The 27,823-nt window shown below is 38.9% G+C and overlaps 3 protein-coding genes across 6 annotated transcripts; 2 read left to right on the top strand and 1 right to left on the bottom strand.

The window, feature by feature from the left end:
• Positions 1-278: 278 nt before the first annotated feature.
• LOC309703410 (interleukin-18 receptor accessory protein-like) lies at positions 279-14,606 on the top strand. 2 transcript variants are annotated; one of them, XM_082528199.1, is made up of 12 exons: positions 279-580; positions 720-912; positions 2,543-2,693; positions 2,775-2,943; positions 8,239-8,301; positions 8,449-8,560; positions 8,647-8,807; positions 9,209-9,346; positions 9,582-9,689; positions 9,768-9,908; positions 9,984-10,099; positions 14,064-14,606. In XM_082528199.1, the coding sequence occupies exons 1-12, from the start codon at positions 499-501 to the stop codon at positions 14,214-14,216; spliced, it is 1,587 nt and encodes a 528-aa protein (XP_082384325.1). In that variant the 5' UTR covers positions 279-498; the 3' UTR covers positions 14,217-14,606. The 2 variants fall into 2 exon arrangements, with proteins under 2 accessions (XP_082384325.1, XP_082384324.1); XM_082528198.1 differs by having other exon boundaries at positions 13,992-14,605.
• Positions 14,607-15,768: 1,162 nt separating this feature from the next.
• On the bottom strand, positions 15,769-18,666 carry pcnp (PEST proteolytic signal containing nuclear protein). 2 transcript variants are annotated; one of them, XM_082521192.1, is made up of 5 exons: positions 18,558-18,666; positions 17,745-17,971; positions 16,959-17,033; positions 16,809-16,864; positions 15,769-16,722 (listed from the first exon to the last, which is right to left on the bottom strand). In XM_082521192.1, the coding sequence occupies exons 1-5, from the start codon at positions 18,601-18,603 to the stop codon at positions 16,611-16,613; spliced, it is 516 nt and encodes a 171-aa protein (XP_082377318.1). In that variant the 5' UTR covers positions 18,604-18,666; the 3' UTR covers positions 15,769-16,610. The 2 variants fall into 2 exon arrangements, with proteins under 2 accessions (XP_082377318.1, XP_082377317.1); XM_082521191.1 differs by having other exon boundaries at positions 17,745-17,974; positions 18,558-18,663.
• Positions 17,909-26,096, top strand: stk16 (serine/threonine kinase 16). Of its 2 annotated transcripts, none has more exons than XM_082520998.1 (8): positions 17,909-17,998; positions 19,109-19,234; positions 20,216-20,435; positions 20,519-20,652; positions 21,883-21,970; positions 22,542-22,670; positions 22,789-22,910; positions 24,316-26,096. In XM_082520998.1, the coding sequence occupies exons 2-8, from the start codon at positions 19,149-19,151 to the stop codon at positions 24,452-24,454; spliced, it is 918 nt and encodes a 305-aa protein (XP_082377124.1). In that variant the 5' UTR covers positions 17,909-17,998; positions 19,109-19,148; the 3' UTR covers positions 24,455-26,096. The 2 variants fall into 2 exon arrangements, with proteins under 2 accessions (XP_082377124.1, XP_082377123.1); XM_082520997.1 differs by lacking the exon at positions 17,909-17,998 and adding an exon at positions 18,649-18,738.
• Positions 26,097-27,823: the final 1,727 nt, after the last annotated feature.

Below are 27,823 nucleotides of genomic sequence, written 5' to 3'. Positions count from 1 at the left end.
CAACAATGAGACTGGATCACACCATTTTGCCGTTTTCAACAGATGATGTGTAGTTCTTAACACATCTGTTCTAAAAGATCATACAGTGGTAATTATATATATAAAATTGTGTTTGGGGTTTGCTTTATTTATGTATTTATTTATTTTTTGCACTAAATCCTGAAAGGGTCCCCTACCTCTGTCAAACAGGGTTTCCCTTAAAACACAAGTAAAATATAAGCCTACAGACAAATGTTGTTCTGCTGTTCACACAGGAAGTGGCTAAGAAGTAGCAGGAACTCAAATATTAGAGTGAGTTCCAGTGAAATGATGTTCGGGTGTAACTAAACAGGAAATTGTATGACACCACATGCTGCAACATATGTCCTGTGAATTGCTTCAACCGCAAGATTTTCCACCAAAGAAGAAGAAAGAACATGAAACGTAGGAAATACTAAGAACTCCATCACTGCGACGCCTGACACCAACAACCGGCTTTCTCAGATTCGAAGACGCAGCATGGAAACTGCATATTTCCTGTTTTTTCTACACCTTTCCTTGAAGGGATACTGTGAAGCAAATCATCAAACAAACAAATCAGGTATTTATCATAATACAAATTGTAAATCATACATTACAGCAGAAGTGTTTTAAAATGTTGTATTTTTTTTAGAGGAAGTGTGAAGAGTGACTATTTTAGATTGAAATATGACAACAACACGACTCATCTGTGTGTCCAGATCTTCAGAAGCACTACAAAGCTGCGGAGGGACAAAACTTTACGATGCCATACTGTAACTGTTCAAAGATGGTGGATATGAAGAGTACAAGTTCCAGTGCTGAAGGAGGAGGAAATGAAGAGCAATTCCTAGACTGTGGGAAACTGTTTATAGCTGAAGCTAAGCATTCTGGAAATTATTCATGTTTCACAAAGTAAATAATGCTAAGTTCAAGTACTGATATGTTGTATACAGTGATATATTGTTCCTATTTTAGGTATGTTTAAAGACACTGCACCCCGGAACAGTTTTTTGTTTTTTGCTGCTGTAATTGTTTCTCTTGCCCATAGAGACCCTAACGAGGACTCAGATAAAAATAGCACAAAATGCCAAATGTTACTAAAAATCACTGTTTAATCAAGGAATCCCTTCCCTGACCCACCAGGGCATGGATTCCTCTAAACCCCTGAAGGTGGGTTGTGGTATCTGGCAGTGTTGTCTGACATTTGGTTTATTTTACTAACTTTATTTTTAAGTCATAATTTAGAAATCTAAACTATGACTCCCTCTGAGTGGATCACACTGCAAATCATCCCACCTTTCTGCACAACTTAATTAATGGATCTTGTCTTGTCATTCTCTTTTTAGTCACAGTCTTTATATAAGTCCTGTAAGTTATGAGGTAAGGCCTACAATGATTGGACTGTTTTTTTCAAGCACATCCCACAGATGGTAAATGGCCTGCATTTGTATAGCGCTTTTCTAGTCCATAGGACCCCAAAGCGCTTTACACTACATTCAGTCATTCACCCATTCACACACACATTCACACACTGGCGATAGCAAGCTACATTGTAGCCACAGCTGCCCTGGGGCGCACTGACAGAGGCGAGGCTGCCGGACACAGGCGCCACCGGGCCCTCTGACCTCCACCAGTAGGCAAACACGGGGTTAGTATCTTGCCCAAGGATATTTGGCATGCAGCCAGGAGGCAGCCTGGGATCGAACCACCGACCTTCTGATTAGTGGCTGACCTGCTCTGCCACCTGAGCTACAGCCACCCCAGATGGGTGTACATGGTCTGCAACACTGCTTAGTTAGGTGGTACGTGTCAAAATAACATCCACATGGATGACAGGATCCAATGTTTCCCAGCAAAACATATCCAAATGCATCACACTGCCTCTGTTGACTCGACTTCTTCTGACCAGGACCCTGTCGCTGGTTTTACCAGTGATTCCACACGAGCTGCAGGTTGGGAGATGCTCTAACCCAGTCGTCTAGCCATCACACTTTGGCTCTTGCCAGACTCACTCAAATCCTTACTCTTGACCATTTTTCCTGCTTTTAACATCAATTTTGAGGACAAACTGTTGCTCCCTAACATATCCCACCCACTAACAGATGAAGTGATAATCAGTGTTATTCACTTTTCCTGTCAGTGGTCATCTTATGTCAGATTGAAGTTTATTAGCATAGAAAGATGTCTGTGGGTTTCACCCTCATCATTTTCACCGTAGGTGTTTCAGCAAGACACCTCTTCTCAGCCACTAACAGATATACACATGAGAATGCGAAACCTGTTTTCACTTTAAAAGTGTCAAAGTGTGAATCACACCTCTGAGATGTTTAAATGTTATCATTAGTCAATGAAACTTCACATTTATAGTACCTTTCACAAATCTGAATGCGGCCCAGTTCATTGAGTGCAGTAATTTAATCAAAACTTGTTTAAAACCTTTTTTTAAATCTATCTTCAAATGCAAAATAAATTGTTTTCAATGAGTGTAAATGACTTGCTGCTTCACAAATTTCTGTTACATGTTCGTGTCGCTGCTATCCAGTGGCAACAAGCTGTTCTTCCGTCTGCAAGTGGAGAAAATGAGATGCCTTTGGCGTAATGAAAGCATTAAAATCCTGGTTGTGTGTGCTGGTGGTCAAATCTCCTGCCCAGGCTTCGGCTGTAGTAACAACACAAATGTCACTTGGTACAAGGTGAGTTCCATACAAGATAGTAGTAACCACTTCACAATCTAAACATTGAAATCACAGCAAAACAAGTGTGCTTTCTTACAGAATAAAAAGAAGGTTTCAGACCAACACAGGCCGTCCCGGGAAGTCAGAGAGGTGTTATATCTCGAACCAGTCCATGAAAAGGATGATGGAGTATTTTTCTGTCACACACAAATAATTGAGGGAGGAGTGACATGGACTTTGAGGACGGGGGTTGAGGTCATAGTTATACGTAAGTGCTGTCTTCATGTTCTCATATGTATGTGTATTTTTGTTTTCTTATATGATCAAGATATTATCACTATGGTTAAAAGTTCATGATATATATACAGGGAGTGCAGAATTATTAGGCAAATGAGTATTTTGTCCACATCATCCTCTTCATGCATGTTGTCTTACTCCAAGCTGTATAGGCTCGAAAGCCTACTACCAATTAAGCATATTAGGTGATGTGCATCTCTGTAATGAGAAGGGGTGTGGTCTAATGACATCAACACCCTATATCAGGTGTGCATAATTATTTGGCAATGTCCTTTCCTTTGGCAAAATGGGTCAAAAGAAGGACTTGACGGGCTCAGAAAAGTCAAAAATAGTGAGATATCTTGCAGAGGGATGCAGCAGTCTCAAAATTGCAAAGCTTCTGAAGCGTGATCACCGAACAATCAAGCGTTTCATTCAAAATAGTCAACAGGGTCACAAGAAGCGTGTGGAAAAACCAAGGCGCAAAATAACTGCCCATGAACTGAGAAAAGTCAAGCGTGCAGCTGCCAAGATGCCACTTGCCACCAGTTTGGCCATATTTCAGAGCTGCAACATCACTGGAGTGCCCAAAAGCACAAGGTGTGCAATACTCAGAGACATGGCCAAGGTAAGAAAGGCTGAAAGACGACCACCACTGAACAAGACACACAAGCTGAAACGTCAAGACTGGGCCAAGAAATATCTCAAGACTGGTTTTTCTAAGGTTTTATGGACTGATGAAATGAGAGTGAGTCTTGATGGGCCAGACGGATGGGCCCGTGGCTGGATTGGTAAAGGGCAGAGAGCTCCAGTCCGACTCAGACGCCAGCAAGGTGGAGGTGGAGTACTGGTTTGGGCTGGTATCATCAAAGATGAGCTTGTGGGGCCTTTTCGGGTTGAGGATGGAGTCAAGCTCAACTCCCAGTCCTACTGCCAGTTTCTGGAAGACACCTTCTTCAAGCAGTGGTACAGGAAGAAGTCTGCATCCTTCAAGAAAAACATGATTTTCATGCAGGACAATGCTCCATCACACGCGTCCAAGTACTCCACAGCGTGGCTGACAAGAAAGGGTATAAAAGAAGAAAAACTAATGACATGGCCTCCTTGTTCACCTGATCTGAACCCCATTGAGAACCTGTGGTCCATCATCAAATGTGAGATTTACAAGGAGGGAAAACAGTACACCTCTCTGAACAGTGTCTGGGAGGCTGTGGTTGCTGCTGCACGCAATGTTGATGGTGAACAGATCAAAACACTGACAGAATCCATGGATGGCAGGCTTTTCAGTGTCCTTGCAAAGAAAGGTGGCTATATTGGTCCACACTCTCTCTGTGCACACACTCAAGCCAGCATATGTTAAAATAAAATAACACCAACAGAAATGAAAACTTGTTGCAGGCCTGAAGTGATGCTTGGGAGCAGTGTGGCCCAAAACGTGATGGTCACTTCACTCAAAGACGAAAAAATACATAAAATATTGTACCCTATAATGCCGAACTTGCAGTCTTTATGCTCTTGGAAGAGCATGATGAGGAAAAGAACTCGCTGTTGGAAGATATCTGGCAGTAAAAGTCTCTGCACCTCTAGCTTCTAGTCTCTCAGTCAGTTCAAGGAATGAAGAGTGATCGGCAGACATCCAAAGATGGTGCGGGCTCCGTATTAGTATCACATGCACTCTAGGTTGTCTTGGCATCTCTTAACTAACTGATGAATATTCACAGTTTCTACATATTTAGCCACTCAGCTAATGAGCTGACACCCGTGTGTGCAGTGATGCTAACTTAAAGCTAATGCAAACATGAGCAGCTGCACTGTGTTTTTTAGGAGAAATGTCTCCAGCTTCTCACAGGCAGTTTGTAGAATGTGCATATCCACAAAGACTGTTGATAGTCCAATTCATACATACACTTTCTGCACTTAGTCCAATCACTTCCGCCCAAGATTACGTCCACTTAAAATCATGAGCTCTTCGCAACAAACAGGATGCTTGTAAATATGAATATAATAATATTTGGGTGCTGCTCGTTTGGGGTCTCTCTCTTCAGTTACTACAAAGCATGCTCTGTTGGGATTACAGATCAGCTGACTGACTTAAATAGTATCCCATCTCTGTTTTTGCACTATGCTTTCCATCATTATCCATTTGCACTGTAATGTGGAGTTTAATCAGTTTTGTATCATTTGGCTTAACCTGAGCAGAGTACAGAGAAAGAGTATAGCCCTGTATACTTCATCCTGCTACTTCTACGAGCAGTCACATGATCAGTAAACACTAATTACCTTTTCTACTCACAGCCATACATGCCCGTAACCATTTGCACCACCTTTTCTGACACATAATGCAGTATGCTTTGGATCATGAAGTTTTCTGCCTGTCTAATTTGGCCTTCCTGTTCTTAAATGCAATCGGTGGATTGCGACTTTTTGTAATCTCTTTGTACGCACATTCATGAGGCAATTTCTTGAATGTAGATGTCAGTGATATGCCTACCTTCTTGACAAAGTTCTTAATTTAGCTGGATGTTGCGAAAGTTTTTTTTAATTTTTTGTTTGTTTGTCTTAACCAAGTTAAAACTTCTGTGATCAAGAACTTTAGTTGTCTTCAATGGTCTTTAGGATGTTTTGGTGTTGCTGAACTGGCCAGTGCATTCATTTTTATTTATTTTTTTTTACAATCTACCATACTGGTTTTTGGCACATGATTAAGACTCAACATGATGGCCTCCTTCATTTGCACCTCTTTGGACTGCACACTAAGAGTTCCAGTGAACAGCATCCAAATATGAGAAAAAACAGTATGGGAATATGTATAACAATGGCTGTAATTCCGAAACAGTTTGTGTAACACATTTGTCAAAGTCCTTAAATTAAAGCTGAAACTGCACTTCAATAGCATTTTGGCTGTTTGATTTTAAAATCCACTGTAATAGTGAACAGCAGGCAAAAAAACAAGCAAAACTACAAAAAGTTGTGTGGTATTGACCTAACTGTAACTCTAGGGTTGTTAATCTTCACCTAACTGCTGGGCATTTAAAATTACATAGTCCAATTCATACATACACAGTTGCACAGACTTCTCGTCCTTTCTGCGCATCTCAGTGCAGCTACCAATCACAACATTCATTTTCGCCCATAATTCTTCCGCTTAAAATCATGAGCCTCAACACCAGCATCTTTAAGCTTTCATTTATTCACTAAAACATTTCTGCACTGAAACACTGATTGGCACAGCATCAATAGCTGCCAGATGTTTTATCTGGTTAATGCTCTATACATAGTCTAGCTATTAACATTCAGCGACTGCACTATTCCATTCCTGCTATTGCTATGTGATCCATAGCTATTAACAGGGGTGCACATAAGTGGTCCACAGGTGCACATTCGCTGTCAAAATACAAGACGCACACCAGATAAGAAGTTGCAACGCGCGTTTGCGTACATAAGATTTTCTGGAGGAGGACAGACATTTGTTTAGAATTCTTAAAGATGTCGAAGAAGCAAGCTCCTTTAAGCAATTACTTTGGTGTTCCTCCACCTCCAAATAAATGTAAGAAGGAGCACGTATTCTCGGAAAAGTGGTTGCAGGAGGTGAGCTGGCTTCAAATAAAAGATGAACGCACAGAGATATGGTGCAGAATAATCCCACTCTAGCAGACAAAAACAGTGGCTTTTATATGTACGCAAATGCGCGTTGCAACTTCTTATCTGGTGCACGTCTTTTATTTTGATGGCGAATGCGTGTTGTTTCCCAACAGTGTCTTGTCTTATCTTGTTGTACTCTTGCTATTGCACACTTGAGTGTCCACATTGATCTCTTATAGTGCACTTGCAAAACAGCAGACATCACACACAGAGCTTATCTTATCGCCCTGCTCAGTTTAATGTCACAGTTTCCATCCTTCCAGCTTCCCAGTTTAATTGCTAAACTGTGAAGTTAAACTCATAACCAGTTGCACCAATTGTTTTATTCACAACAGTTTTTTTTTCTGAAAGCTCCAATACCATGCTTCATGTCAGCTGCAGCACCACTCTTAAAGGTTATTAAAAAGGGAATTTTAATATAATGCTTTATTATAATCCTTACATAATGTAACTCAGTGGAAGAAAACACATTGGTTACACAACTTGCATCTTTCTGTTTTGTTTTGTTAGGTTATTTATTGCAGTCGTCTTGCAAAAGATTGTGCCACTAAAGGCTAGCAAACAAAAAAAATGCAAAAAGATTTACATATATATATATATATATATATATATATATATATATATATATATATATATATACACACACATGTATGTATGTATATAAGACAAAGTTATGTGCGTCCTCTTACTTGCTTTTAATAGATAGTTTGGCCAATTAGAAATCTGATACTACAGTCTAATAAGATAAAAAAGTAATACTAAAGTAGGCCAGCGCATACTACCGGATAAAACAGCATGGCCATATCTTGCAAGATCTAATGTCTGTACGTACTCATTTACACATTTGCACGTCAAACAGATGTCCCAAATTTAAGCATCCATTTTAACACACTTTTGAAAAGTCAGATTCTATAAATTGCAATAATTTTTTTTTTCTAGGCCAGGTCAGACAAATTTGTTCTTTCACCAGTATGTCATTAGTGTATTCATTTACACTGATGCAATGGCATTTCATCCATATTCCAATCCAATTTCAAGAAATATACAATTACACAAGGGACACCTGAATGCCACTGCCCTATAAGAAAACCATTTACATCCCAGACTCAATTTGTACATTACACACTCTACCAAAAAATATTATTTGGTTCATATGCTGCTCAGAAACTGAATACCACAGGGCCTAACCCACAGTAGGTGGTTAAGTGGTTAACTGTTTGTGTGGTTGTTGCTATCATTGCTTTCCTGTGTAAGAACAACTTAGAATGCATGCAAATACATATGGTGATAGTACATTTCATTTATCTGTAGATTTGTCTTATAAAAGAGCTCTGGGTATGCAGCTAGCTATAAGTTAGTGCTGTTACAGTTAAAACATACTGTGCTCTGAGCCCCTCTGTAGCTTGCTGACAAGTGTTGTGATGCAAAAATCAGCCTGACAGAGCTGCCTGCATCTTGGCTTATTTCTGCTTGTTTCTTGCTGAATTTTAAGGTGTCGGTATGTCTTGATATACACAGATTGCAAGGAGTCATTTGAATTGTTGTAGTGGCTGTTTCAAAGTAGAGCTCAGATCTATATGTGTATGACTGTTTCTGTAGTAAATTAGGTACACATTTCTGACTTTATTTCCAATCGCCTTCACAGCACCGCCATCACGCAGTCCTCCCAGGATTCCTGTTGATAATGAGCCAAAGGAAGTGGAAATTGGTGATTAGTTACATCATTCTGAAAAACTTATTTTAAAGAAAAACATGTACAGGAAGTGAACACACAAAATCAAGCAGCCCATTAGTTGTTTGTGTCACTTCTAGTGACCTGCTTTTAATGGCTTTTTTTCTCCTCCACTCAATTTAGGCCAGCCTTACACATTCTTATGTAAGGCACTTTTTCCTTTTGAACTAAATTTTTCACCAAAGATAGAGTGGTACATGAATAATGATGGTAACATGACTCTACTAGACAGTAAGTAAGTCGCATCAGTCCCTTACTACTAATGTTATAAAATCCATTCATGTAGCATGCAAAGCTCTCAACATCATTTCTGTAATGCAGACAGAAGTCTTTGAAAAAGTACACGCAAGAGTACGAGGTCATACAGGTAGCTACGATAAATGAGGTGACACCACATCACTTGACGTACACGTACACCTGCATCGCCAGTAATACATTTGGAAACATCAGCGCCACAATCAAGCTGAAAAGGAAAATTAAAGGTAATAATGTTCTTATTGTTACTTCATGTGTTCATGTTTTAGTCAGAATATATGTGTAATAACACTGTTATACCACTGTGCTTTAGTCACTGTTGTGGTCTGCTGCAATAGACAATATTTTTGCAAAAAAAAAAAACAAAAAAACTAATCACCAAACAAGCAAAAAATGTGATGAAATCCAATCTAAAGCTAAAGAGAAAGCTATTTAACTCATATTCATCACAAACAAAATTCTTAAAGCACGCGAGGGTTGCTCTGTGTCTGCTTAATGTGTAGTTAAACTGTTTCAGTTTTGTCTTCCAGCTTCTACCCATCCAGCTTCCCATGTCGGTCACTCCTGCTTTGAAGACGTAATACAATCTAAAAGTTGTTCTTTTGTTGTTGCTTTTTTCTTCTTGCAGTGCAATGGCCATCACTGGTTGGGTATCTAGTTACAGCCTTCCTGCCGGTGGGTGGGCTGATAATCATCGTGCGTGTAAAATGGCTGGAGATACAGCTCATCTACAGATGCTACTTTAAAAATGGAAAACACAATGGAGGTTAATGCAGATGCACATAGACTGGCACACCTGTCTCTCCTCTTTATAGGACATGGCATTACTTCAGGATGGGCATTAAATCCATAGGCTAACTGAAACGCTGTGTCAATGCTTTAAAATAGTCACTTTTTGTAGTAGTGGCAGTCAATATATTGTTTTGTCTCCACAAAGAAAGACTGTTATCATATGTATTTTTTTTCTCACGCTGTCTTTCGCAACTTGACACCTCTACCAGATGAGAAAGAGTTTGATGTGTTTCTGTCGTATGTGTGGAGCCCTGCATCAGAAGAAGTGTTGGGAGGTGAGATCATTTCCTCCAGATCACCTCTTAATGATGAGGAAGGTAAGCCAAAGCAAGGATTCTTTTTTCACCCTATTACATTTTTAAAAAACATAAAGTAACAGTTTCTTTTGTTGACAGGAGACCTGTGTATCACCGACCTACTTAACGAGGAAGTTAAAGCTACCAAAAAGCCACTAGAGGTGCTGCTGCCCCAAGTGTTAGAGGACCAGTGGGGGTATCGCCTCTGTCTACTGGAGAGGGATGTGATTCCTGGAGGAGGTTAAAAGATCATATATCTGTGTCTGTGTGAGAGATGTTTCCCAAAAGGGTTCCTAATTTCTTTTTTCTCTACAGCATACACAAATGACGTGGTTCTTGCAATAAAGAAAAGCCAAATGCTTATCTGTGTCCTGTCAGATGACTACTTCACCAACAGTAATGCTGTGTTTGAACTGGAATCAGGAGTTCAGGTAGGATTACATACTCACAAAGCAGAACTTTTTCTTGTTTTGTATAGTTTCTGTAGTAATTAGAGATGGCACGATATCACCTTTTTTTTCCAATACCGATTCCGATATCATAAATTTGGATATCTGCCAATACCGATATGAATCCGATACAGCGCATTTTGTAATCAATAAAACAGTTTTTAATAAATATCTTGCTGCATTTTGCAGAAGTTCATACTCAAGTTTTAAAAAAACAAGGGACTAAAGCTATTCTGTTATACCTGTATGCAAAACATTTTATAGTTCAGCAATACTGATCAATCTAATAAATTTAAACCTACACCATCCTCCCTATTCTGGTATTTTATAGAGTACTTACCTACCTAACTAATAGGGTTGCCAACTCCCAGCAAAAATATTAGGGAACCACCCCCCGCTCTTAATCGATGTAATCAACTTTAATTTAATGCATGTGTAAAACAAATGCACAGAAATCAATTATTTTTCTACAATATTTAAAGAGATTCAACATCTTTCTTCAACAGAATTGCAGACTGCACAGATGGTACATTCCCAAAGGAAAACGTACTATAGCTTACTAGGGTGTATATTACACTTATTAGTTACTATATACAATAATGGATTTCTATACATTTAATCAGATGACCAGTTTTGTTGTAAGATTCAGATAATTATTTGTTCAAAGTTTTTAAATGACATAACAAAGAAAAATATTTCTTTGTGCCCCCCTTCCCCTGTTAATGCCCTACCTGGCCCCCTGGCAACACTTTGCTAGACCCGCCCCTGCACAGTTACCAGCCGTCAGCTACCTAAAAAAGGATCCTGGTGTTATCTCTCAGAAACAGTTCATAACTTCCCTTCAACTCATTCATGTCACCTAAAAGGTAAACCTGTTTCTCCATCACCTGTTCAGCTCTGATGATTCAGTAAAGACATCTCCTGGTTTCATCTTCATGTTTCCCTCTCACCACATATCCAAACGGATATCATGACCAGCAGCTTTTACAGCCGTGGCTCCAGCAAACCTCAGCTGATACTAGAAAGTGATATTATTAAATACATTCTAACAACAGCTTATCAAGCTGAAAGACGGGACTTGCTGCAGAAAAGCCGATCAGCTGATCATTGATCAGTTTCATGTTTGAAGTAATAACAGGAGAGGAAGGGGGAGTGAATGAGAGAAGTAGATGCAACTGCACAGCAAAGACAGAATAACTCCAGCTTTGTGTCTATTTTTTAATTCTAGCTGAAGTATGGGACAAATCGCTTCCTTTTCACCTCAATATGGAACTCCGATGGCCAGTCCAGCTGTGGATCCATATATCAGTTGTTAAGCTTAACGTGGAAATACTATGCAAACATTCAGGGGTGAACTTACACACTTGCTTTACTTCTCTGGGATAGTTTTCGCCAAGATGAAATGCCGCGGTTAGGAAGCATGTAGCGAGGCTCCAAATGCTCCAACAGACCACCGACAGGTCTGGCAGACAACAGCCGCTCTATCACGTGACACATACTGCTCCGATGCGCAGAGCTGGGTTACGCCAATCAGCGCGTTTTGTGAGGTGATTTTGTGATACTTCGGATCGGATTACATTTTTAATTTCTCTCCGATATCCGATCCAGTAATTTAAGTCAGTATCGGACCGATACCGATACGTAATATCGGATCGGTCCATCTCTAGTAGTAATCAGACCAGATGGACTGTTACATGTAAGACAGGTTAAAATTCATTGATTACTGATCCCCCCGGGATAACCTGTGGCAAAAACGACTCTCACAATCACACTTCTAGGTCACAGTTTTAAATCTCTTCTGCAATCGCATACAAAAATTGGCCACCTTACTTGCTTCAACAGCTTTGTAGATATTTGAAGTTTACACAGCTACGTTCTCCCCTGAAAATATGTTAAAAGTTTATTTTGTGACCCAGAAAGAGTAATAAGAGTAATATTAAAAACTTAGTGGCGGCCGCTATTGTTGAAAACTGGAATTGGCTGATCCACGCTATGAATTCTGCGATATGGTGGGCCATAAAGGACACACCCGACCCATCCTTAAAATTCGTGGAAAAGGAGGACGCATTTGTCTGCATTCGGAGGAGTCTACGAATTTGGGCAGCCTTTGTCGCATCGCTGTGGCGTAATCGGCCTACAAATGCAGCCCATGAATTTGGACACCCCCAACGGTACCTTTTCTCTCAGGGGTGATCAGCCCGTCCACGGAACCGTTGTTCAGCGATCACACGGACCATCCTGTTTGTGACATCATCTTATTGCGGAAGTTTTCCATTAAATAAAGCCTGCAGACAAGTGGTGAGCGGTAGCTAACATTCTTTAATCAAATCAAAGAACAGAAAACTAAGCTTGGTGGAGAGGATGCATGACCGTGGGGCAGACGGTCAGCAGAGTCCCTCTCTGAGCCTTGCATGGCTCTCAGTTAAGTACCTTCTCTAGGAACAAAAGGCAGTACACAGCTGTTTCACACCTTAAGGTTCACACTCCCTTGCTACCTCCCAGAGTCCTCGAAGACACAAAAGACTCTTCCTGTGGAGTTGTCTGCTTCCCCCAACTTCCTTACCAGACCCCCACCATCTGTCTAACTGCTTGAGTGTGAGACATGCTAAAATCCAGTGGCACTAAGGCATTATACAATAAAATAATGTGAATAATACATAAATAAAAGACATTCTTATACACATCATATCACGGTACCGCACTGGAGTTCACTGAGCTCCAGATTCCATTCAATTCAATTCAAAATTTATTTGTATAGCACATTTAAAAACAACTAACCCTTTGGTTAACTAACAGTTAATCAAAGTGCTTCACAATCAGTTAAGAACAAGAGAAAGCAATAGGAAACAAATATAGATAAATTAGAAACAAATACTGATAAATGAGAAGACAATGAATTAACATTAAAAACATAAAACAGGTACTCAAACTGAACTCGAATTAAAAGCCAAAGTAAAAAAGTGAGTTTTAAGACGCGACTTAAAAGACTGAAGACTCTGAAGTACGAATCTCCACTGGCAGATTATTCCAGAGTCTGGGTGCTGCTGCTACGAAGGCCCGATCTCCTCTATGCTTCAATCAAGGCCTCGGATGTGCTAAGAGCATCTGGTTAGGTGATCTCAGCCCTCTTTTGGGGTCATACATGTTGAGGAGTTTGTTTAAATAACTGGGCGCCATATTATTTAAAACTTTAAAAGTAAGTAAAAGAATCTTAAAATCAATACGATACTTTACAGGAAGCCAGTGTAAATTTGCTAAAACTGGAATGATGTGTTCATGCATTCTAACACCTGTTAAAAGAAGTGCAGCATCATTTTGGACTAACTGCAAGCGATGGAGAGATGAGTGTTAAGGACCCAAATAGAGTGAATTGCAGTAGTCCAGTCTAGAGGTGATTAAGGCATGAATAAGTGTTTCTAGGTCTCTTGGAGGAAGATGAAGCGGTCTCCATGCCTAGATGCTTGGTTTTATACACCTGTGGCTGTGGACTTCATTTTAACAAATGTTTTGATGGTAATTGAATACTTTTGGCAGTTAAGTGTACCTTCTAAAGCTTTATTTTTTCCCTGGACACATTATGAAAACATGCAATTTTCCTTCCAAACTTCACACTTATGTTTAGCAAATAATGACTATGTAGAAGTTGCCAGTGGAAAACTTTCATTTTGCAAGAAGCACAACCCGAATACAATCCTGTAAGTTTCATTTAATCACTTCAGTGACTTAAATTGAAACCAATAGCTGTGTGAATCTTCTTTTACGATGAAGGTGCAATTTTTTTAAACAAGAAAATATTTATAATTTCTTAACAATTAGATTGTTATCGTTTATTTATCATTATTGTTTTGTTTTGGGGTTTTTTACACATTTTTAGGCTTTGCTGCAAAACTCTGTCCTAAAACTCCTGCTTTTATGGACCACTAAAGCCTCGCCATCTCTTATCCAGCCTGATCCCCCCCTGCCCACACTTGTGCAAAGGGCCTTGGGAGTGCTACCCAGCCTGGATTGGAGGTCAGGGGAACCTTCCCACAGCAACTTCTGGAGATCTTTAAGGAAGACCATGCCCAAAAACAAAGTGAAGCTAGTTTCAGTGAGGTAGCATTACTGATTTTTTTTGGTGTTGGAAGAAACTATAGAATTTATAAGGTTACTCTTCTTTTCTTACTGTACATTATATTTATTTACTGTGTACTGTAAAGGTGAAAGTTCTCTTAATATAGTTTTCATTAAAATGTTGCAAGCACTTTCAGCAAAAGCCATTCAACCACAATTAACCACAGAACGTCAACGGAAATCATCATAAAAAAAAAACAGAAATCCTTATGATACCTGAAATATTTTCATGTGTATACTGTGCATAGTATTTTTTTAACTTTGAAATACTGTTTAACACCTTGGTTTTGCTTTGTACTTATTTTTCTTATATAGAGCTCACAGTTTATCATTCATATTTATTTTCTGAGCGTCTGCAATAAAAAAATAAATTCTTCCTGGCTTTAATAATGTATTTTGATTCTCAAGGTCAGAACAAAAACACACGTTAAGGAAATTTCCATGACACAGATGTAGATTCATAGCTATCATTTTAACATTTTGGGAGGGAAAAAAGGGTGAGTCACCTCCTATACTATAGGGCTGGGTATCGCCCCTATTTCTAGAATCAATTCGATTCTTTTTCATAATCTCACGATTCGATTCGATTCAGTCAATTTTGACTAAGTCAGAAATATTATAAGTCTGATCAATTGTCAGTACTGACACCTATAAGACTTTATCAGAGGTGTGAGCATCACAGCAGATGCCTTTGTGTCAAAGTAACTGAGGATAAAACACAGAAAAACATGAAGGAGATTTTCCTGGCCTGGCTTTAAAGCAGATAACCTTAAAAATATTCTGCAGTAGAACAAAAACCGAAAAAAAAAAAACATGAATCAGCATACGATCATTACCTAATGCTGCTGAAGTGAAGCAGAGCAATGTTAGAGGTTTTATTAGAGACACAGCTAAGCGTTTTGCAATTTGGCATAATTTAAAAAAATTTACATTTCTTTGGTATTGAACATAAAAAAATGAGGCTTTCTTGTTGGATGTCTCTTTTTTTTTTTTTTAAACCAGTCTACCGCTGTAAACGACAGTAGACTGGTGGGTAATAAGCAAACGAATGCAGAAAAAAAAGAGATTTGAGATGAGAAACTGTTCTTGAAAAACACAGAGAGAGAAAGCTGTGTAGGAAGTGTGATTTTATTGTGGTAGAAGCCAAAAAAAGCAAAAGTAAGAGGAAATTCACAATGATGTTTATGTGAAGCGAAATGTGAAGCATAGTTTGGATCTTCTTTTGCTGCTGGTTCAGTCAATTTTGGATGGAGAGTGACACAATCTGCAGCATCAGGATCTGTGAGCTGTCAGCTTTCAGCCCCAACGGCGTGTACGTGCCATCGGGTGAGAAATGAATCGATGTCGCTTTATTCAAGGTGAAATTGATTTTAATTGGAAAATCGATTATCGAAACTCAGCCCTACTATACTATAGTCACCTCCTATACTGACTTTATTAGTGTCCGTGAGTATGTACCTGGTTTCACATGTTACAAAGACTGACTTATAAATACACACTTTAAAAAAGGAAATATTTAATGGAAACAGATTTCAGCATAACGTTGATTGAATTTATTAGGGGACGTTAACAGAACACTCAACCCACAGAAATTCAAAGTTCATATTTCTCATTAAGATGGATTTCCCCCAGACTGTAAAGCACAATTTATATCAGTGAGGTGCAACTTAAAATGGGCCTGATTAACATATCAACAGCACTGTTACCCGCACCCTGGTATCCACATCATGCCGCATTCAGTCTGGGTTTCACACAGAGGTCAACTACAGACATATTAGTTTTGGACATAAAAATGAAATCAGACATATTTCTACAGTAATTAGCCTGAATGGGTAAAAGAAAGCAAGCATAACATAAACACTGAGGTGGCACAGCCGGTGAAAACCAAGGATCTGGAACTGACAAACTCATGCCATGTCTAGTGTACTTCACACTCAAGACAGCATAGGTCTCACACTCTGATTTGTGGCATTTTAAAAATAAAACACTGTGGCACTCCTATTTACATTTTTACACAGAAATTAAGCAAGCAGCACACTTGCTCACCAGCTTTGGAGAGGAGCAAAGGAAAATGTGGGGCGTAAGGTGAGAGTTTTGTTTTTTTCATTAACCTGAAAAAGCAAATACAATTGTAGCCATCATACTGGGGAATTTCTTTTCATCACCAGTTCACACCTTTTACACAGAGGTCAACCAGTATTTCAAAGTGGAAACAAATTCAGTCACAATCAAAGCAGGCTTAAAGTATTCATCATCACAGACCCACAGAGAAGTTGGAAAAACTAGGACTCTAATGACTAATTATCTGAGCCTTCACTGATATTTAACATGGTTAACCTATACAAAATTAGCTAGTAGTGACAAAATTTGCTGTAGTTATTTACAAGTTTTCTGCTTGGGACTTGAGCTTCCTTTCCCAAAGCTTTTGATGATCGGAAAATCCCTGTTTGCCCTTGTTGAAGGAATTAGGTCCTGCAGATGTTGGCGTTTCCCTAAAAAGGTGACAGAAGTAAAGAAATTAAAGATTTCAAAGCTGACCACAGAAGCCAAGTGCAAAATTGTAAAGTACAGTCTGTACCTCCCAATGTTCTTCATCCTCATCTTTGCTTCTGGAGGCATCTCCTCAGGTTCACTCTACATGACAAAAGAAAGTTAATATCAGCCTCTGAACATCTACTGTTCAAGCATTTTTTGTGATCGTGACATGCCTGCATGCACAGACACTTACATCATCGTCTTCGTTAAAAACAGACGCTAGGCCCAGCTTTTTTGCAGGAAGTGATGGCGCAGTCTCTTTGGGCTTCTAAAAACAGGTTGGGGGACATGACAATTAGGAAAACAAAATAAAACACCACAACTTAGCATCAAGCATCACACCTCCATGCTCAGAAATCACAATCCTTCCTTCAGCTTCTGAATTATAGCAGTGAATAAAGAAGTTTATGTAACAACACAGAAGGTCAACGTGAAACTGACCTCTGATATTTTGGATATTACCAACACCAACATGCATATGAACACATTCATAAAATGGAGAAAATAGGGATGAAATGTGTTTTGTGAGGCAACCGTCATAGTGATGGCTGATCATCCAAAACTAGTCATTTGATTCTTATGGTCTATTGACTGTTAATGACAATTTTGAAGAACTTCACTCAAGGTAATAAATTGCGATTGCAGTCACAGTGTCTTTTGGAAGCATAAACACAGCAACATGCAAATCTTGGATGAGGTAAATTCCTTATTCTTCCAACACCTTTCACACTGGTGGCCAGATTCAAATGACATGTCTTTTTAAAACTTTTAAAAACTTCACTACTACTTTTTAAAAACTCTTTAGGACTTTTCTGAGCAGTGTGCCATGATCATTTACAATCCCATGCTCTAACTTTTATGCTATTCAGAGACTGTGTACAACAATTTCATGGGTGTTACAACACCCATTATATTAATAGGGTACAGATTTTTAAATAACAGCGTTGCACAGTGTTAGTCTACAGTCTCACATACTCACCGGTGCTCCCAGTTTAATAGATATGGGGTTTGTTTTCTTCCCCAATTGACTGCTCATGCTGAAGCCTATTTTGGAGACTTTGGTTGGTGCTGGTGGGTCTGCTGAAGACTCGTCTTCATCTTCGTGGGTGAGATGCTGGGATGTGCGTTTGACTGCGGTCCCTTCTCCCCCCACAGTGCTACAAGAGACAGGCTTAGTTTTCACTCTGCCTCCCTCCTCCTGCGGCCCTGCTTGAGGCAAGACAACTCACCAAGGTGAACAACTGTTTCCTGGGCGTTATTAAATCCATCATCTTTACCTGTATGGCTAGCCATTAATGAAGCAACGAAACATAAGTACCACTCTACCATTTAATTTGGTGCTTTATCAATCCACGTGACGACTGTGTGCGTAGTAAGTCGCAACCTTATCAGAATTTGGTGTTTGAAGCACTCTACATGATGTATAAGACCAGGTAACCCCAAGCTAAGATGCCAGCGCTAACTAGCATTAGTTAGCTAATAGCACACCAGCTATTCCGGCGAGTTATGAAGCTAAAAACAAAACAGTGGACTGTAGTAAAGAGTGATGCCTTTGGCTTATCAACTGTTAATTAATAGTACATCTGACACGCACCTAAATAGGTTAACGTCAACACAATATTAACTGCTAACTTGTCATTAGCAAGCTTATCTACTTAGCATGAAGTTGTCTTAAGACACCTTCTGCTAACGTCTCTTCTTAGTTTTAATAAACAGGGGGCATATCAAGCTAACACTGACTACTTTATATTTTTCAACCATAGTATACACTATAAAACAGCACACATATCACCTCTGTCGTCGGTGTTACCCCTCCTTTTACGCTCGTTATCCGCCATTTTTTTCTCCACTCAATTTCACCGCTAGTCGTCTTCTGGCGCTGTTAGCAGTACAACCCTCCCACTCTGATAATAGAAGAAGAGGAAAATGGACGTAGCAATATGACAGCGAGCTAACCTGGTAAACAGAAACTGGTAAGAATAAGGAACTTAACGAGTTTAATCGCATAGCGTGTTATTTATAGCTTGTAGGTATTTAGGTAAAGCTACAGGTCGACTTGAGTTAATATTAAAAGTTGACCCTAATGTGAAATATTACCTGTTGTAGCTTTGCTATCCTCAGCTATGCTACGTGTTAATGTAATGCTGTGTTGGCTAACATTTATGTTACAGTTCATTAGCGCTGTAAGACCCAGTGTGTTTTATATACACGGCCGATATCTTTTAGATTACTTCCAGTAACGGTTATTTTACATAGTTAACACAATTGATAGACTTTATGCATTTCTGTCACCCTTGGATAACTTTCTGTCTTTTGTTGTTTGTTTGTTTTTTAAATTCCCAGTCCCTTTAAAAGCTTGCCCTAAGACAATGTACCAGTCAAGATGGGACAGACAATGTGCGTATGCTCCCGTGCCTCCATCACCATTGATAACAAAAAGTATTATTTTGTCCAGAAGCTCGACGAAGGGTAAGAAAACATTTTCACACTGTATGACTTTAACTACGCAGAAGTATATCATAAGATTTTATATTTGTCACCAAATCCTAAATTAGAAAAAGAAACAAATGAATAATTAATCCTCTAAGAGTTATCCCGATGTAGCTCATTACTGTGACCTTCATTCATGAGTCTCATAGCTGCACTTGGTGACCGCATCTCAACTTACTGGGAACATGGGCACTGGTTGTTAGTTTGTAAACAGATCCTATACACTCTCTTCGTTATTTTATTTTATTAACAGGGACGAATCAAGTTTATAACCTCAGATATGCTGGGAAATCATAAGGCAATGAAAGATGGATTAATGCATTGTTGATTATTAAAACTTTTTGGCTCCAGTTTCTTCTTTTACCTGTTCCCTTTTAGGATAACAGTGGTTATCTCCCTTTGTCTCACCTTAGCCATAGTCTTCCTCTGTCACACAAACCCTTTGTATATCCTCCTTCACTACATCCATGAGTCTTCTCTGTGGCCTTCCTCTTTTCCTGCTGTCTGACACATATCTACTATCCCTCCTCTGTGCATGTCCAAACAATCTTTGTTTTCTACCTGTGTTTCCAAAGCCGTCCCTCTGATCTACTTATTTCTAATCCTGTCTAATCAGGTCACTCCCAGTGAAAATCTTAGCATCTTCAACTCTGCCCACTCTTTGTTTTTATTTTGTTTCTTTTTGTGGGTGTTTTTTTTTGGGGGGGGGGGGGGCAGTATCACAGGCTCCAAGCCATACATCATAGCAGGTTTCACTACCATCTTGCAAACCTTAACTTTGATTAATTTGCTATCCTTTTGTCATAAATCCCCCTGATAGTTGTCTCAACAAACTCCAACCCACTACATGCACACTTTTCTTCACCTCCTTTGTTCAAACCAAAGCAAGTATGTATGGCATGTCACTGTTCCTTTCCTTTTAAGTCAGTTTTGCATTGATAAACCTTTTTCTCTTTTCAGTGGGTTCAGTTTCGTTGATCTGGTTGAAGGGGTAAAGGATGGGCACTTCTATGCCCTGAAGAGAATCCTATGTCATGACCGTGAGGGTCGCCAGGAGGCTCAGACAGAGGTGGAGATGCACCAGATGTTTAACCATCCCAACGTCTTGAGCCTGGTTGCACATTCCTTTGTTGATCATGGAGGCAAGACTGAAGCCCGGCTACTTCTGCCATATATGAGAGTAAGTTTTTGCAGCAGTTATCATTAGCATAATCTTGAGAGAAATGATCTTGGTCTGATATGCTTGCGTGCTTATGCAAACAGAAAGGCAGTCTGTGGTCTGTTCTGGAGAAGCTGAGAGACAAGGGGAGCTCAATGCCTGAAAAACAAATTTTGCAAATCTTTCGTGGTATCTGCTCTGGACTCAAGGCCATTCACGACAAAGGCTATGCACACAGGTAATCCCTAACCATCTGAGATGTTGAATGAGAAACTATATGAAAAAAAGAATAAACATCATTGTGCTGTTATGCATTATTTGATTAAAACTTTAATCTTACTTCCGATCTGTTTATTTTTGACTTGGGGTATGCAGTTTTTCAGCAGCAGTGCATGGTGGTGCAGAAATGACAAGCGAGTGCACTACATGCATATCATGTTTCACACATTTCAAAAGAAATACCAGATTATTTTGCCATATTCAGATTCATTACTCCCATAAAGGGGGGAAATCCATAATTTTTATCTTTTAGAAAGCTCCACAATACTTATGCATTTAGAAACAAAAACATTATTTCACCACTTAAATAAGTTGAACCAGTTGTGTGTCTTGCAGCTCATTGCCATATTGTCTTTATTGATGGTCAGCTGCAAATAGCTTGACCACATTCCAACAAACATATGGGACAAACACAGTGTTTGTGTGGGTCAAAGTGGGACACGTTTACAATGCTGGGACGTGTTCAAATGCAATATATTTGAACGTAACCTTTTAAACTTTCTTGCCAACTTACTAAATAGTTGTCAGTAGCATCTGTATATCTCATATCTGACAATTTTAGTAATTTTTAACAAGTTATGGCACATGCACACAGACGATGTCACTTCACAGAATAATTGTTCTTGTGCAAAATGTAAAAATAACTTTAGAAAAACAAATTTCTCACTATATACTACCTTTTCATTTTCTGTGTTGTAGTTTCTATCATTTTCACAAAAATTTGCAAAGCTTCTTACTTTTTGGTAATTTGGAACTTTAGCCTGACTAATGTTATACCCAATGTGACTATGCTAAAAATACTTCCCTTCATACACATTGACTAAAAGCCAGGCTTTAGAAAAGTGCATGTATTGAAGAACCAGTCAAAATGTAGCACATTGTCTCAAGATTATTTGTCTAAATAGTTGTACTTCTTTTGAAAAACAAACTAAAGGTAGTTTGGTTATCATCAAAATGGCAATTTCAGCTCGAGTGACCAGATGTTCCTCTTTATGTGGGACTGCACAGCATTTTTACTTCTTGTCCAACGTCCCACAGCTTACCCGAGTGACTGGTTGTTGCCAGATGGTCAGCAACAGGCCTCCAGGCATGAGTGACTGATGCAACAGTCAACCTGCTTTTGTGTTTTTTGTTTTTAACCCGACAGTTGTCTACATCTAAATGCCTGCTGTGTGCTATAATTTGACAGAGACATAAAGCCCACAAATGTGCTTCTTGATGAGGATGACAGGCCAGTTCTGATGGACCTTGGCTCAATGAACCGTGCCAGGATTGAGGTAAAATCCAGGGTCTAAGAAGGATTTTTAAGATTTGTGACTTTATGGGTTTTTTTGTGGAAAAAAAGACTTAGTTAGTTTAACTGAAGCCTGAGGTGAGACTGGTCACCACAGCATTTTTGTGCTCTGAATGTGTAAGAACAAAGTGCCGTCCTCACTACTTTTTTGTGTTTGTTTATACTGAAAAGTAATTTTCAGGCTTTTATTTAATTGAATTCAATTCAATTTTATTGAATTTAAATGTTGCTGAGCTCCACCACTAGATGGCAGAGTAGTGAAGCTCATATTTAGGTTATACAGCTAAATGTCTGGGTTTTGTCTTTAGTTTCTCAGGACACAGCTGTTTTCTTTCTAGATTTTCTTTTTTTTTCTTTTTAAACATAATTGACTGTGTAATGAGCAATGTCACATGTGACTTTTAACATTTCCATAGCTTTTATTGTTAGATTTGCTTTTTGTATGTCTCTGAAACTACTTTGTGGTTCTTTAACACATCCATCCAACGTCTTACCGCTAGAGCCCCTAAACTACTTAACCCACAATGGATTTAATAAAAATGACTTCATTGCAGGTAAAAGGATCCAGAGAAGCCATGACCATACAGGACTGGGCCGCCCAGCGGTGCACCATTTCGTACAGGGCTCCTGAACTCTTCAATGTTGAGAGCCACTGCATTATAGATGAGCGCACTGATATCTGGGTAAAGCTGTGTAGACCTTTTTCCTCTTGGCTTGTCTGTGTTGCGTATGTTTGTTCTCAGTAAATGTCACTCACAGATGAAACCTCTTTCTTGTGCTTTGCTGTCCCCACCGTTCCAGTCACTTGGCTGTGTGCTTTACTGTATGATGATGTTGGAAGGGCCGTACGATCTGATATTTCAGAAGGGAGACAGTGTTGCTCTGGCTGTCCAGAATCCAGTATCCATCCCTCCCTCTTGCAGGTCAGTCTTCAGGCTGTAGCTTGAAAGTTTCCTATTTATTTAAATGTTTGTGTTACTGCTTTGCAAAGTAGTAGGAAAAAACAGTTGTTTTGAATTGAGAAGCCCTGGAGAATAAAAGCATGTTCCAGTTCAAATGGCGTGCAACTGATTTTAGGACCGATAGTAACAGGAATAGGTACCTTACCAAGATTTTTGTATGCTTGAATTTTCTTTGGTACTGTTCAGTTAAGCTAACACAACACTGACCTCTCAAATGTAGTACAAAAAAACTAAGTTTAGTTTCTCTTTCATTTTTAAAAAAAAAAGCTATGTGGCTGTGAGCCTGGCTACACCCTGGAAACCTTTTCACTGTTAATAAAAATTGTGCATGCTTAACACCGCACATGCTTTACAGTGCGGTGTAGAAGTCTTAAGCTACCCCTCCTTTCATCATATTTTCATAGGAAGGAAAAGGTATTGCAGTTCTTTGAAGTTCTTTCAAAAGTTTGAAAGTCAAGATTTGGTATCACCACCTTTTATTCTTCAACACAGCTTGAACTCTCTTAGACAAGCTTTCTGTCATTTTTTTAAAAGTAGTCTTCAGGAATAGTTTTTCAGTAATGTTGAAGTTTGAGCTTTAGGATCATTTACATGCTGAAAAATGAAGCAGTTGCCAACCAGATGCTTTCCTCATGGCACTGTATGGTGTATCTAACCTCACTTTTCTGTGTTGATAATTTCACAAATGTTGTTCTCCAACACCACTGGTTGAAATGCAGCCCCGAATCATGATAGAGCCTCCACCATGCGTCATAGATTGGTGTGGACACTCTATTGTACCTCTCACCTGTACTTCTCCAAACACACTGACTAAGATTTGAACCACAGTTATCAAATCTGGATTAATCACCCAATAAGACCTGTTCCTACTGATTTTCAGTCCAGTTCTTGTGTAATTTGGTCACCCTGAACATTTTCTCCATGTTTATTCCCTTCTTTAACAATGGCTTCTTGACAGCCATCCTTCCCCAAAGACCGTTTCTGATTAGGCTTCAGTGAACACTTTTTTTTTTTTTTTTTGAAGTTTGAACTAAAGTTGTGACATGCTGCTCTTAACAAAGTGCCTAAAATAACCATTTAGAATGGGTTCTGTGCTGAGTTGTCTGTTATCTATAGACACTAGTTCATCCTTTGAGTTAGGTGCCTTTTTCTGCTTGAATCATTCATATGTCAGTGTGAAGTTGCTTAACAAACAAAAAAGATTCCTCTGAAAATGCTCGGTACAAGGACTGGACTGAAAATGAGTGAAAAAAGCTTACAAGAAATTCTGACTCCTTGGAACCAAAATCTAAAGAAGCGAGGGGGTAACTCAAGACCTTTGACAGCACTGTATCAAACCTAAAGTTGGTATTTGTCTTGTACCCAGATACTCAGAGGGTCTGCAGATGCTGCTGAGCTCCATAATGGTGTCAAATCCTCAGGAGAGACCGAACATCAACTGGGTTCTTGATCAAGTACAGGACCTGCAGAGTCGCAGCCCAAACACCCAAACCAACATGGTCTGATCCTGCACAGTGAACCAAATGTGTGGTCATGTAGACCTTTGAAAGGAACATCTTAGTTCCAGGTTAAAATTCTTTGATTTATTTATTGACTCTAATATACCAATTTTCACTCATCTTGGGGAGCTTGGCATGAGTTTAGTTTGAATGTTCCAGTTCAGTTTGGGTATCACAAAACATTTGTATAGTCCTCCTAAAGCTCTGAAGAATCAGAGAAGCCTTACATGTAATTACACCCAGAAGCCAATTATGGCTGAGGCTATGTGCATCTGATAATGAAGTGGGTCTGTTTTGTAATCTCAACGTTCTTCCAAGAGTAGAATAAAGAGGACACCACTCTGTCAATTCAGTTTGAGGCTGGAACTAGCAGGGTGGAATTTTAGTTTGGGACTATGATGAGGGCAACAGGCTAGCTTTATTACTCTATATGAAGGTTAAAATCGGTGTACATTAACTTAAAATTCAGTTATGAAGAAAAGCTGCCTAGCTACTGGCTGTGGCCTTACAAAATAAGCATATTTCTATAATAATACTTTAAGATATTCAACTTTTTGTTTTCTCAGTTATAGTGTGGTTGTTTTTTGTTTTCTTAATGACAATGGGTGTAAAGATAAAAGATAAACATAAAAGCTTTGCCAAAATTTCCTGTGAGTGAAAGCTGCCCCAGATGACATTCCCTAGCAAGAAGGAATATGTTCCACTTTCTTTCTTTCTTTTTCCCCCTTTAATTCCTTATTATTCCTTATTATGTGTAACACTTAGTTACACGTGTGTACCGTAATCGTCAGCTTTCTCGTTTTAGCAGAGATGGAGAAAAGAGGCAGGAGTCTCCTCGTCTGCATTTCTCCACATATTCAATTACTTGCACACACAAAAAAGAAAAGAGAATGATTGGAGATGTCAGGTTCTAATGTTACAACGGTAAATTCAAATTTTAATGACACTGAGGAATCACTTCATGGCATGCTTGTCATCAAAATTGCAATTTTATGTGACCTTATAGGGTTGGTTTTTGTTTTGTTTTTATTAAACTTCACTTTTCACTGTATTGTGTTTTAACAGTTAAATATTTTCCATTCCAGCTATGTTTGTGTTGAATCCTGCGTTTTCACTCATGAGTGATTAGTTTGACACTTTTGTTTTCTCAGGGTACGCAAACATCCCAAAGGGTCTGATGGTGTTTCTCATTAGACCCTAATGATACTTTTTAAATGGTTACTAGACACAGTAAATTTTTAGGCGTTTTAAATTTCATTTTTGGCTGTCCTGCAGTGATGAAGTACATTATAATAAAACTAAGAAGTCCAGTTAATTGTTGGTATGTACTGGAACAGTAATTAACACAGCATTTAACTGTATCACCACCTCCTACTAAGCCTGTCTATGTAAACTGACTATGAACTTCTGTGTGGCTGTTAATGGCGCACAAACTGGCTTGATGCCTGCAGTAAGAAATCTCTCCTGTATTACAGACACAGTGGTGAAGATCACAGATGAGTGTGTTATTTGATTTTGTAAAATCCTTTTGAAGTTGTGTTTATTCACTGTCAAGTAAAAGGATAAATGTGGTAAATATGTACTGTAGCACTATGTACACAGTTTTTAATATACTTGTGAAATAAAATGGCATCGTGGCATTTTAAAAGTAGTCTGTCAAATAAATTATGTGAATCTGTGTTTAAGTATAGTTACCGCTACGACACATCGCCCAATTTAAAAAAACAAACAAAAAAAGCATTCTGAAAGCATTAATTAGTTGGTTAAACTTCATAAATTCAACCTAGGGGATCATCAGATATTTGCATTTCAATTGTTTTGATAACCTGATGTTTTGTGATGCAGCATCAATTTGCAGCCTATAAAATTTTATTTGTAAATGTGATATTATGGTGGATGATCAATCACAATTCGCAGATAATAGTAATTTATGATGTACAGAAAGCAAGTTATCAATTTCCGTGTCATTAGTTGGCTCTACAAATTAATGAGAATTAAAATTAGTTTGCTTACAAACAGTCTCCTCCAGTAAAAGGTTAATCTCGTTCACCACCAAATTAAAGTGTGTGTGAGTTTAGGAGTGTTATGTGATCATGTGGTCAGTAGTAACCATGGACACAAAAAGCATGAAAATACGTGAATGTATCAGCATGTCATAGCATTGATTACATATTACTGATGAAAGCCCCAACCCTGCCTAATTAATGTGAGAGTCAACCACTCCCTCCATGATCATCACCACCTAACACGACACCAGTGGTATGCACTGTGTGGCAAAGCAATATTTTAAGTTCTTCCTTTATCATTTTTGCATGCGTAATTTTATCAGCAGTATGTTAACGTCTTTGCTAAATGGTTTGAATCTCATTTTGATACATCAGGAGTGAGAATCTGATGAGCTTGTAGTAGGAAGGGATGTTATGCTATGAAATGGAAAAGTGCCCAAAAAACAACAAATAGGACCTTGAGCACAATTTTGGTAATGATGCATTAGGTGTCATTGTGTCCAATACTGTAGGGGTCTTGTGAACTGTGGGCAGTTGGACAGATGCCTTACCATGAGCCCATCAGTGTTTTAGCCAAATGAGCTAATGACGAATAAAACCTAATTTCTACATTTGAGGTTACATCTTACCTATATTGGTTATCAAGCTACAGAAATCACTGAGGTATCACATGACAGTGCCCAAATTAACTGTGTATGTGGCGTAGCACAGAATATCCGGGTTATGAAAATCGCTAAAATTGTCAGATATAGCTTTAAAAAAAGGGTAAGGGTAACAATCTTTGGACACACCTAAAGTGAAGGGCAAAATTTGTTACGGGACAGAAGAGCAGCTGAGATAACACCAAAATATAATCAAAATATTTAGACTACAACATTGTGTCCCATTTGTCCCACAGGAACACATTTGTCTACCTCACATTTAGTTTTCTGGGGGATCTGGCCAGCATACTTCTGTGGTGAATCCATGTAGTGACTACAATGCATCAATGATTAAAGTGGCCAACGGCACTACCAAGTATTTATACCAGTGTTTTTGATGGTGGTGTAGTCGTGGTTACTATATACCTATATGTAGATTTAATGCAGAAGCATAAATCTCCCGTAAGCATCATATTCACTGCAGAAGTATAAATTAAGTAGTGGCTGAACAGAAGGAAATGCCTGCTGCCTGGCTCCAAAACCCGGCCTTTAAAAGATTAATCTGCGGTGTTATGTGGTTTTCAAATACGTTTTTGGTTTTTTGCGCACACTTTTAAATTAAAAGAATTCTATATTTCAATCAAGCTGTCTCAGTCTCCGTTAAATTGTATCCAGTGGCTGACAATCACAGCCTTCATTTGATGGCACCGAGCGCTGGTGGCCGTTCT

The sequence above is a fragment of the Aulonocara stuartgranti genome (genome assembly GCF_965226115.1).
Source record: "Aulonocara stuartgranti genome assembly, chromosome: 1".
Classification (NCBI taxonomy): domain Eukaryota; kingdom Metazoa; phylum Chordata; class Actinopteri; order Cichliformes; family Cichlidae; genus Aulonocara; species Aulonocara stuartgranti.
Note: the sequence above shows the minus strand (reverse complement) of the source record. Positions and strands in the feature narration are given on the sequence as shown.